We start from the raw sequence: 12,447 nt of genomic DNA, 5'->3' as shown, positions 1-12,447 counted from the left end.
ATTTAGGCATAACAATAGGGGGAGGGGCCTCCGGACCCTGTAGAGGGGGTGAAACCCACACCCTAGACTAATCAGATCAGCAGGGCCCCCTCCTCCATCAGGACAACCCCGGCATGGCTCTGTCTTATTCACCCTCCAGTGTAGCTCCTTCCTCTTCACACGCTGGCTTTCCATTTTCTGTGGGTCTGGCCTCTGCATCTTACCTTGTGTGTGTGTGTGTGTTGCTTGTGCATTTCTAAAAGCTCAGCTGTGCATTTGAAGAAGTGGATGATGTATTTTATCAGCTGTCCTGGATATCTTGAAGCAGAAGAGTTTTCATTTGGTCTTATCTGCTACTTTGTTGGAAGTGGAAAATATCAACTTCAAGAAAAAGGGGAACCTTACCAGCAGAGAGCTGAAGACACCAAAGTATTCCCTAAATGGTGTTTGGAAATAGAAGGGAAGACGATACCTTTGATTAATCTCTGGCTGTCCTGAAACCTCTGTCTTGATGTTTATCGAAGAATCACAGAGGTCCTGGTTGGACATGGGCATCCTCTCTGATTCTGACGAGGTTCCAGGATGCCACGGCAGCCCAGGAGGTCCCTGCAGCAAGCTGCCCTCTCAGTGGACATGGCCTGAATGTCACAGAGCCTCCCTTCCTGTCGCGTTTTCATGGTATCTATTCTGAATGTGGTTTTTAGTCTCTCACATTTGCCCCTCTCCTTTAGAAACAGATTCAGAAGGAATCCATGGTTGTTTGGACAAGCCTTCAATCCAGCGGTTTGTGTAAACTTTGAGATAAAAATCTCCGTGTTAAAGCTCACGTGGACTCCAGTGTACAATAACATTCCTCGGCAGAGTGTGGTGGCTCACACCTGTAATCCCAGCACTTTGGGAGGCCGAGATGGGAGAATCGCTTGAGCCCAAGAGTTCAAGACAGGCCTGAGGGCAACCTAGTGAGACCCCAGCTCTACAATATATACAAAAAATGAGCTGGGTGTGGTGGTGCACACCTGTGGTCCCAGCTACTCAGGAGGCTGCGGTGGGAGGACAGCTTGAGTCCAGGAAGTCGAGGCTGCCGTGAGCCGAGATGTCACCGCACTCCAGCCGAGGTGAGAGAGTGAGGCCCTATCTCAAAAAAAAAATAGTTAAAAAAATATATTGCTCTTTATTTGTAAAACTGGTGGTCCTAAGGAGCTAGGAAGCGCTGTGACGATGGAGTTAGAGCACCTGCTGGAATCCCTGTCCTGCCATTACTCATGATGAGAAAACCCATATTTATAGCCACCTCACAGGACACCCAGGTGTCTTTCTCAGAAGGACATTAGTACTACACTGTTGCTTTCTTTTCCTCTCTGAACTGTAGCTCGGAGGGAGAAGCAACGCCCCTCCTCTCAGCTGACTCATTTCGCTTGACCCCGGACCATTATCTTAGTCTCCAGCGCTCTCACATAGCAGAGGAAACGTCTTGCGTCATTCTCTTTGACCCCTTCAGCAAGCCTCCTCTTCGCATTCACAAGAAAAAAAGAGGACTGCCAGCAGGGAAGCTGTGTCTCCTGGCTTCCACCGCGGGCTTAGAGAGAGGGCAGAGCAGCACTCCCCTGCATCCGCACCCTTCCTCCTAGAAATAGGGCTAATTCACACATTCTGCTAAGGTTGCTTTCTGCTAAGCTTTTCATGGGTTATCCCTAAACATCAAATTCTAGCCCCCCTCCCTCCATGTTTTGAACAATGAGCAGCCAAGCACACACCTGTCCAGGGACACTCGTGTCTGCAGACAGCACTTGAGGCCAGGAGGTGGGGTGGGGTGCTGACCCTCCATTGAGGCTGACCTAGAGCTGCTGGGAAAGACACACTCGAAAGGCTATCTCCACCCACACGACATGATCGGTGCCGAAGGGGGAACGCGGAAAGTCAGTGCCACCTCCTTTGTGCGGTCCTGGGTGGCGTCGTAGAAAGGACGTGTGCTTTGGGGCCAGAGAGGTGAGTCTCTAGAGCCAGAGGGCAGGGTCCAGCTGAGCACCCATGAGACTCCCAAGCACCTTTTGTCTCCCTCTGCCTGAAAGCTCCAAGGGCAAAGACCCAGACACATCTGGGCAAAGACCCAGCCACTCCTCTTCCACAATTCAGAGGAGTCTGAATTGTGAAGTTTCTAGTCCTGCTGGATGTCACAAACCCATCCCCCTCTCTGTGGCTAGGGTTTCAGGGTAGGCAGAATGGCCCCAGAGATATCCCAGCCTGCAGGATCTGTGAATACCCAGTATGTGGCAACAAGGACTTCACAGGTGAACTCAAGGGTTCAGATTTCAAATGGGGAGATCACCGTGGACCATCCAGGTCAGATTAGTTCAATCTAATCCAATGAGCTTTAGCAGAAAATTTTCTGTGGCTGGGGGCAGGAGAGATGAGGCAAGAGGGGGAGGGGGCGTCAGAGATTCGGAATGCCACCTGGAACCTGATACCATGTCGGACATTTGTGTTGCACCCAGACTTTCAAAACAAGATTGTGTGTTACCCTCCCAGGAACACCAGAAAGAAAGGGAGGGAGAATTTTCCATCCAGTTCTAATGAGGAGCCCCAGGCAGAGAGAAGTTGTGGTTTGCCTATAGCAGCTTTTCTCATTCCTGCCAAGTACTACCCATAGCGGGTAGGACTCCAAATGCACGGCTGTCAGCCCAGGAACCTTCCAGAGACCACCACAGGAAGGAGGTGTAAAATGTCAGCCTGTCTACTCACCTTTCTGTAGATGGCAAAGATGGTTCCGATGGAGGCCAGGCAGTCAATATTGGAAGATCCATCCAGTGGGTCAAAGCAGACCACATATTTCCCCTAAATCAGAGAAGGAAGCACCACCTGGTCAGCACATCTTCCCATGAGCACGACTGCTCTATGTCAGGGCTGGGCATGGCAGAGGACACGACATGGAAGAGAGACTGAGAGCCACAGCATATCCTTATCAAAAAACACCGTAACTTACAAAGGGCAGGGTGCCATCTTATACACAAATACTCCTCTGGGTTTGGTATCCATCTCGCCTGTCCGATGCGAAGACCAGAAGATAAAGTGGGTGCGGTCTTGAGAGACCCATGTCCCCCACACCCACCCACTCTGCTGTCACAGACAGCTCCAGCCAGGAAGGGAAGTCCCCAGATCTTTTTATAGCCCGAGGTGTTCGAAGCCCCAAGAGTCCCTTAGTGATGGGGACTGGAGCCCCCAGGCCAATTAAACACTGGTAATGCAACTTCAAGGGAAATGAGGGTCATTTCCCCCTCCACTTGAAATACTTTTCCTTACTTTTCAGTGAGTATTGGGCCGAGCTTTGTTTCTGGTTTTTTTTTCCCCTTGCTCAGCCAGAGGAGAAAAAAAAAAGTCAGATAACCTATAAACTTGGAAATTCCCTGACATTGCTATAATAATCCAATTTTCAAAAAATAATCCAATTTAGCCCACTCATGCATGCATGCATGCATTCAGCAGATACATGTTGAGTTTCCAGCATACGCTGGGAACTGTTCAAGGCCCGGGGTTTGTTTCTGCGGGGCAGCAATTCTGGCAGCAAAACTGGACTTCCTGGCACTGACATTCCAGTGGGAGAACGGACAGGCAGCACGCAGGTCAGCACGCAGGTCAGCACGCACACAAGCAGGCTGTGGCACGTGGCCTTAGGAAAACCCACACAGGCTGGGGGCTGGAGAGCCATGGGGGGGTCACACTGGCCAACAGACCTGACCAGAATTAAGGAATGAAGACACACATAGAGACCCAGAGAGCAGAACTGGGTTTTTTCTTGTTGTGTCGGGTTGTGTTGTTTGGTTTTGAGACAGTCTCACTCTGTTGCCCAAGATGGAGTGCAGTGGTGTAGTCACAGCTCACTGCAGCCTGGAGATCCTGAGCTCAAGCAATCCTCCTACCTCAGCCTCCCAAAGCACTGGGATTGCAGGCACGAGCCTCTGTGTCCATACTAGAGAGGAGAATTTTAGGCAGAGAGATCAGCAGGTGCGGAGTATTCAAGAAGTGGCATGGGCCGGGCGTGGTAGCTCGTGCCTGTAATCCCAGTACTTTGGGAGGCCAAGGCAGGCGGATTATTTCAGGTCAGGAGTTCGAGACCAGCCTGGCCAACATGGTGAAACCCCGTCTCTACTAAAAATACAAAAATTAGCCCAGCGCAGTGGTGTGTGCCTGTAATCTCAGCTACTTGGGAGGCTGATGTGGGAGAATCGCTTGAACCCGGGAGGCAGAGGTTACAGTGAGCCAAGATTGCACCATTGCACTCCAGCCTGGGCAACAGAGCAAGACTCCATCTCTAAATAAATAAATAAGAGTTGGCCTGAAGACCTGTGTGGCTCAGGCCCATCAGAGAAGCAATGGTTGATGAGTAGATTAGACTGGAGACAGAAACAAGGCTCATATCAGCTGAAACTGAAAGCTAGGAGTAACAGGTCTCATGTAGTTTCCATTACGTGAGACAAGGTGAACGTGCCTTACGCAGTTCCTGGCATAGAGCAGGGGTTAAATACATTTGGCTTTATCTTATTTTCTATTCCTCCAGCTAATCACAAAGAAATGGCCTCTTGTCCCCAATCCCCAGTGTGTAAAACAAGGGCAAACAGCCCCAGCTCTATTTACTGTGTTGCAGCTGAATTGAACCTTTTGGCCATCAGCAAACCCCTGTGTAGAATAGCTTTGTGTGAACCCATAGTGAACGCACACCCTCCCAGCCATGCCTCACACACCGACCTCACCGCCCTGTGAGGCAGGAGCACAGGAGGCTTGTGGCTTCGTTTCTGGACCAGTCTAACAGCTTGTTGGGCACAAAGAAATTTCTGCTGCAACCCTGAAACTGTAACCCCTCGCAAAGTGTGGGCTGGGGGCAGGGGTGGAGATGAGAAGGGGGGTGTACAGTACAGCTCTTCCCGGGACCCCTGGAATCCACAGGTTAAGCCCCCCAGAATGTGGCACTTGTTACTGATAAATTGAATAACCATGAGCAAGTGCCCACCGAGGCGGTTCCGACATCATTCTGAACTATTTCCTGACACCCTGTCCTACTGCAGAGTCTTCTTTCACTAGACGGCACAAGACTTCCAATGGAGAGGTATGCAATCCTTTGTTTCCAGAAAACAGATGTTAAGAAACAGGAAAACCCGGGAGTGAAAGAACAGCAAGGCGGCTCGTTCCCGGCTCAGTACCACCATCTACTGGCAAGCGCGGGCAGCGCCGCCCAGGACGCACCCTCTTCTCCTTGGTGGTGATGAGGGCATCCTTATTCTCTTCTGAGACCAGGACGCAGGTGCTGTAGGAGGACTGGAGCATGTTGATCACCAGGGAATTGGATAGCACGTCCAGTTTCTTCACCTCGTCTCCCGTCACGTTCACGCTTCCTGCGATTCCATACCTGAGAAGACAAAAGGCTGAATGAAGTCACTAGGGGGTCTTAACTCCAGCAAAGAGCCCGGGACCCTAGAACTCCAGCAGTGCGTCCCGCTCTTGTTCTGTGTCTCTGGAGTCTCCAAGTCACACGTGCAGATGAAGGTGACTATACCTCGCAGGGTGCCTCTCAGCCTTGCCTCCCTCACACCTTGGAGCCGGCATATTTTCTTATTCTCCCAATGACATCACCCAGGATTCAGTTTCACTAAAACACAAGCCCACGCTCAGAACGGGGAAGTGGAGCAGATGGGGAGCTCATCCGGTCAGACCCATTGCCGTAACTGAGGACTCCAAAAGTAAAGGGCCATGGCCTCTAGCCCTGGAATTTCAAGTCTTTATGGATTCTCCTCACACAGTGCCCTACTGGGATGAATTAAAATTGCCCTGTGCTAGCTTGGTGTTACTTGAACTGAGAAGGAATTTTGGGGGCAGACGTAACTTATTTCATTTGCTTCTTCACTGCAATCCCAATCCCAAGCAATGTAAGAGAGTGCTACTATGAGAATTCTGTGCAGGTCGGGTGTGGGGGCTCATGCCTGTAATCTTAGCACTGTGGGAGGCAGGCTTGCTTGAGCCATGAGTTCAAGACCAGTCTGGGCAACAGAGTGAGACCCTGTCTATGCAAAAAAGTACAAAAATTAGCTGGATGTGGTGGCACACACCTGTAGTCCCAGCCACCCAGGAGACTGAGATGAAAGAATCACCAAAGCCTGGGGAGGTGGAGGTTGCAGTGAGCAGTGATCACGCCGCTGCACTCCAGCCTGGGCGATGGAGTAAGACCCTCAAAAAAAATTGTATCTAGAGTCTTTGGGTTTTAGAGTATTCATATGAAAATGGCTCCCCACTTCCGCCCTCACCCCTTCAGGAGGTTCTCAACACAGCAGCAGGAGTGGGCCTACTAAAGTGCCCTCCAGTCTCACCCAGAGGCAAAATCGAAGTCCCCAAGTGGGTGTCAGGTGCCACCGTGGAATCTCTGTGCCTAAGTTGGCATGACTGCCTGTCCTTCTTGTCCTCACCGGGCCAGCCCCAGCCTCTGAAACCTCCAAGGCATACACGTGCCTTGTGACTGACTGCCCAGTGACCCTGCCACCCCCACTTAAGATACTTTTTCTCAAGAGCCACGTGGCGGCCACCCCAGTCAAGCCTGGGCTCGAGGACCATCTATGAGTGGTGCCTTCTCTGGCGGTCTATCTACAGCGGCATCCCCTGGTCCCCGACATCTTACTCGATGCATTTTCTCCCCTGCCCTGACCACCATCTAGCTCCTGTTCACTGTCTGTGAGCTCCACAATGGCAGGGAATTTTTTTTTCCATCTTGAGGGAAGCCGTATCTGTTGTGTGTCCACCCTGCCCCACTGCAGCAAGGCTCAGCCACCCTGCCTCCCTCTCACGTTCCAATAGCTGCAGACACCTGGGCCAGCACCCAGCGAGGGGCTCCAGTCCTTCTCGCCTTGATTAATGACGTTCCCACCACAGCAGTGCTCTCTACCCAGCTTTCTTCCTGCTCTCCCTCCTTTGCCTCTCTGGCATGCCTCCCTGGTCCTCTCACATGTGCCCCACACACCAGGCACACCTGATCATTCCTCTGCAGTGCTCACCACGCTCACAGACCAGCTTCCTGCTGCATGACCTGCTTGCAGAGGGCAGGGCCTGTCCTTCTGTCTGTTTCCACAGTGCCCAGACCCACAGCACATGCTCCATGTCTGTTCACTGAGTTATGAGGAAACGATGACAAGAAAGGAACTTCCTTCCCTCTCGATGTGAACGCCATTTGCAGAAGGAAATCTCAGGCGGTTCTAACAAGCAGCCAGGGCTGAGAGCTGATCTACCTTAAGCTGGGGACAAACCCATTTCCCACCCTCTTCCCTGAACGGCACCGCCACCGCAGCCCCCAACACCCCCCACCCGTGGGGCATCATCTGGTGTCTGAGGAACTATGATTTGGGCAGTCAGCTGCCTTGGAAAACACTCCCGGCAGCCTCACCCCAAAGACTGTGCCTACTGGTCAAGACAAAAGCAAGCAACAGAAGCCACAAAACGGGGTTGACTGCATCTGAGTTTCAGGGGACCACAAATGCGGCCTCTGGGGTGATATGGAATCTGGGTGCACTTGGCCTCTGGAGAATGAAGAGCTGGGGCCCAGGCCTGCGGTGGGCAGAGCTGAGAAACAGGCTCTGTCTTGTACTTTGCAAATCCCCTCTCATCCGTCTAACACCCCCCCAGCCACCCCCTGCACCCTCCCTCCAAGCACTGGGCAGCACCCCTCCTCCTGGAAAGAATGGAAACTCCCCAGGAGATGTGAGTCCGCGGCAATAGCGTCACCTGAGATGATGGGTGAAAGGGACTCTCTAGCCCATAGGACAATATCTTGTAGAGTTCTGACCGGCACTAAAGCTCACTGACAGCCTCTAAAGGGACGTTCCATGAGAAAGCCAGGGAGAGGCTCCAGGCGGGCAGGCCAGCCTCTCTTCTTCCCATAAGGAGAACGAGAAGGGGAAAAGGAGGCTCTCATAACTTTTCAATTGCATTCACGGAGGCTGTGCTTGCAATATCTCCCCAAAAGGAGCCAGGGGCTTGAGGTCCCCTGCCTGGGGCGGTGGCGGGAGTATGAGACAGGCCACACACAGCCTGGCTCCTGCAGGATGGAAGACCACCTTTTCCCTCCCTGAGAAGCAAAGCCTTTTAAAAATAAAATAATCCACCTGGGGAGGTGGGGAGAGATAGCACGGGGAGAAATGCCAGATAGAGGTGATGGGGAGGAAGGCAGCAAATCACACTGCCATGTGTGTGCCTATGCAACAATCTTGCGTGTTCTTCACATGTACCCCAAAACCTAAAATGCAATAAAAAATAAAATAATCCGAGTATCTTCTTAGAAAGAAAGAATTTCTTCTGCTGATGCCTCCCTGGGTGTCTATTACACAGGGGCCGGGGAAGGATGCTATCTGAGTTGGCAGAATATGGGGTCCCAGCTGGGATACGGGGTCCCTGCTGGCCCCAGGACTCTGCCTAGGCCGCCCGAAGTGGATCCTGACGCGGGGCCTGCCACCTAGTGGTCATCAGCGGCTCAGACACAGGCAAACCTGGTCTGGGCTTGGAGCCGCGGTGGTGACAGCCACTGGCTTGGGTAACTGGGCAGGCGCAGCTGAAGCCGTCATCCATGCACTTGCTAACCCTGCAACAACCCTAAGAGTTAGGGGTGCTAGTTTCCTCTCCATTTCACAAATGGGTATCTGAGGTCCGAGCGAGAGTAAATCACTGCCCATTTTCACACGGTAGAACGTGCCAAGTTTATAAGCACCTCAATTATCCCGTTCCTTGGGCCATTTTGTCTCCTTGCTCAACTGCCACAAAGTCAGAGTTTTGCAGCAGATAAGCAAGACCTCTGCCACGGCAGCCACTGCCTAGCCAAGATCCCAGCACAGAGCGGGAACCCGATTCGTGTGGGTGACTCATCCCGAGGTGGGCTCAGGCCACCGCACTGAGTATAGCAGGACCCGCACGGGGAGAGGCAAAGTCCCTGTCTACCGTCACTCAGCAGGGCTGCCATCCACAGGGGCAGGACAGGGACCTGCTGCTCTCACATTCTGGAAGATGCTTAAATGCAGAGCATGACCGTTATTGCCAAATGAGGTAAAAACACAGCAGAGGCATCCACACACAGGAAAAAAGCAAGCATACTGCATCCTTAACCTGGGTCCTGATACCGGGGCAACCCCCTCCCCCATATAAATACAGCCTGCAGCAATCTTGATGGTTACATCTTGTAATCAAATGCTATCACTATGTCTTGTAATCAAATGCTATCGCTGTTTGTGTTAAAAGCACTAAATTGTTCAGAATAAATATTTTAAATGATTTGACTTTGTTAGCTCTTCATTTTGAGTCTCTCTCATCCCCAAAACATGTGTTCCTTCAGTTCCTGAGAGGACCTCCCCCGGAATTACTACAAAGAAAAGGGAAGCCCAAAGAAAGCCGGGTTCTTTTTATCACAGGCTTAAACTGGATACTGCGCTGGGACTGTCGGCACTGTAATGTGAACTTGGCCTCATCCGTGCTTGGATACAGCACCAAAGAGAGCCCCGTGGAAGAAACCTCTGTGCTCTCCTCGCAGGACCAGCACCTCCCAGTTTCCTGAACACCAAGTGGAGGTGAAGACAAAGAGTCACAGAGAAGAAATAAAACACGTAGCCAGCAAAACACTTCTTTAGATGATGAGAGAGCAGATGCCGGAAGGGACCCTACCAAGCTTCCTATGTCATGAATCATTTCCAGCTCCTAACATATTGGCAAAGGTTATGACAGTAAAACACTCATATCTGCAAAAGACACAAAGACATGTTCCAGGTCATCCCTCTACTTCTTTGTGCCAGTGAGACTCTCTCTGTGCAAATACAAGTCATGATAACATGGTGCATGTTTTAATTCAACAAGCCACTGCACTTGGTATCATTATAACAGCTGGAAAAATTATACGTATATTTCTACATAACACGTTTTTGTTCCTTTCTCAAGACAAGTCAAAGTCCTCTTTCTCAGAGCACACATGATAGAAACTTGAAATGCAGATTCCAACTAGGGCACACAGGACCAATACGCTTTGGACCCTGCTTCTTGCCAAAGCACCTGCAGCTCCCACACCCTGCTTGGGCCTGGGGTACTCTGTACCTGGGGTACTCACAGGTGGGCCAGGCCGGCCTTGCGCACGGCCGAGGAGATGGCTTTGATGGCCGTCAGCATGGAGTTCAGCAGCTGGGTGAGCTCCCCCGTCCCTTTGGCCTGACGCCCCTTTTCCATTACGTAGCGGGTCAGGGTGAGCATGTCAGTTTCGAAGGGGCTTCTGTCCGTCATTGTGACTGGAATGCTTCAAATCCTTTTCTCCCGGCAGGAAACCTCGCTTATCTCTGAGAACTGCGGCTCCGCAGTGTGGAAGCCGATAAGAAACCTGTGTTGGCCCTGCCAGGACCTCTAAGGAAAAGGGCCCAAAACACATGACCGAAACACCTGCTGGAGGCCTCAAGGAACTCCCTCTGGCCTCGGGGACGGTGGCGGCTGCCAGGGAGCCACAACAGTCTGTAAATAGGATGGGCTGCCCAGAAATGCAGAGCTGCTTTCTCCTGCTGAGCACCCCCTTTCAAGATACCAAGAAGCCACCATTTAGGTACAGGTGGGAGGTGAGAAATCCAGCTGATTAAAAAAATGATACATAAAACCCTTTTATTCCAGGCGCCAAAGGTTTCTTCACATACGGTGACTTCGGGGCCTGCCTCTCCCGAGGGCGGAGGGGGCAGACTGGCAGGTACTTTATCTGGGACATAGGTCACATAGTAAAATAATGGCAACCGGAGAATCCCTTTAGCCAGGGTTGGAATAAGTTTGGAAAGAATGCTTTTCATTTCCAGTCAGCATGTATGACCAGAGGATACCCACAGGACACATCCAGACCTGGAAGAAAACTATCATATTCCCAGCACAGTGTCTGGTACCAGTGTTACTTTGTCAATATCTCTGAATGTCCACTTTTATAACAAAAATTGCATATGATAAAGGAAACACTAAAGAAGGGTATAAGGAAAAAACTCACCACCAGCCCATCCTCCCATCCCACTCTCCGGAAATCACTGCTGCTAGGACTGCTGACAGTCTGTGCCCCCAAGAGGCACTGGTGGGCGTGTGTATGGTGGTGGAAGCACTTTCTCTAGGGCCGGGCGCACCTGGCTCTGCATCCCAAGCTAGCTATCTGTTGGTTGCATGATTTGGGAAAGTTGTTAAACCCCTTGGAACCTCGGTTGTCTCACTCATAAATGAGGATAACCATAAAGCATCCGCCTTACAGAGTGACTGCAATGAGATGTGCCTAGGTAGTACCTGCTCGATACTTTGTTACCTATTACTACCCTTCCAGTCTTTCAACGTGCACACAACTATTGTGCAATCACACAGAATCTCATTTCACACAACAGTAGAACATGCACGTTTCTCTGAAGGTTTTTTCCCCTGACAGTTATGTCGATTACAATGTGTTCAGCTGCAAGTCATAAAACACCCAGAGCAATTTATATGTGAGGGGTTATTTCCTCATAGACCATAGGCGTGCGTTCAGCCGTTCATGGTTCCACCGGGACCCCTCTCTGCCTCGTCTCTGCCATCCTTGGTCTGTCGGATTGTGCCCCTTGCTTGGCATCCTGTGGGCACAAAATGTCACTGCAGTTCTGAATGTCTAGCCCATGTTGAAGATGCAAAGAAGGGAGCAAGAGCAGCTCCGACCACATCAGTTCCCTTTTATCAGGAAAGAACAATTTCCCTGGACCTCATCCTCCCACCCGTGTAGACGTCCCTGTGCACAGCATCGGCCACATCAGGGTCGCTGGTGATGCCTGCATCAGGAGCTGGGCACTGGCATCGGATCAACCAAGCTGGTTGAAAAGGGCAACCAAGTGGCTGAGATGGGCATTGGCACCTGCAATGTATGTGCAAACTTCCAGATAAAACTAAGATCTACTAGTAGATCGTAATATGCAGGTTTAAAATCTCAAATATAGCTATGTCATTCATCTTTTTTAGTTCCAGAAAGTAAATATTATGGGAAGATGTCCAAGTCAGCACACAGAGGCTTGCTGCACTGCAGTTTAGTTAAGTTTGGTCTTCAAATAATGCTACAATAAGCACCTTATATTTGGACGGGTGCTTCGGTATGATAAACCCCAGAAAAGAAAATACTATGTGACTGCTTTCTAATTTTTTCAGGGGAGGTCCATGTTTATTTACCAAGGAATATGCCACCTCTTAATAGAACGAATATAGGATTCCATCCCCCTTTTTGTGATTTTCATTCAGAATGAATGGAGAGAGACAGACGCCTCTATTCCAGTGTGTGGCACACATAATCCATTCAATTATTTGATTCAGTGGCGCTATTTTTACAGATGAGGAAACTAGGGCTCCCTAGGGATAACACAGCTACTAGCTGGAATCTCAGCCAAGGCTACTTGAGACCAGTGTTCATTCGAATTTTTTTTTTTTTTTTTTTTTTTT

General features: G+C 50.7%; 1 protein-coding gene across 1 annotated transcript in view; it reads right to left on the bottom strand.

Annotated features, from left to right (window-relative positions):
• Positions 1 to 10,439, bottom strand: part of FBP2 (fructose-bisphosphatase 2) — a 40,670-nt gene extending 30,231 nt beyond the window's left edge. The window contains exons 1-3 of the mRNA XM_017547205.2: positions 10,094 to 10,439; positions 5,215 to 5,377; positions 2,719 to 2,811 (exon numbers count right to left, since the gene is read on the bottom strand). Coding sequence (XP_017402694.1) covers positions 2,719 to 2,811; positions 5,215 to 5,377; positions 10,094 to 10,263 — 426 coding nt within the window. The 5' untranslated portion in view covers positions 10,264 to 10,439. The remainder of the gene's footprint in view (positions 1 to 2,718; positions 2,812 to 5,214; positions 5,378 to 10,093) is intronic.
• Between the last annotated feature and the right edge of the window lie 2,008 nt (positions 10,440 to 12,447).

This window comes from Cebus imitator, unplaced genomic scaffold (genome assembly GCF_001604975.1).
Source record: "Cebus imitator isolate Cc_AM_T3 unplaced genomic scaffold, Cebus_imitator-1.0 Scaffold196, whole genome shotgun sequence".
NCBI classification, from domain to species: domain Eukaryota; kingdom Metazoa; phylum Chordata; class Mammalia; order Primates; family Cebidae; genus Cebus; species Cebus imitator.
The sequence above is the reverse complement of the archived record's forward strand: the minus strand, read 5'-3'. Positions and strand labels throughout refer to the sequence as shown.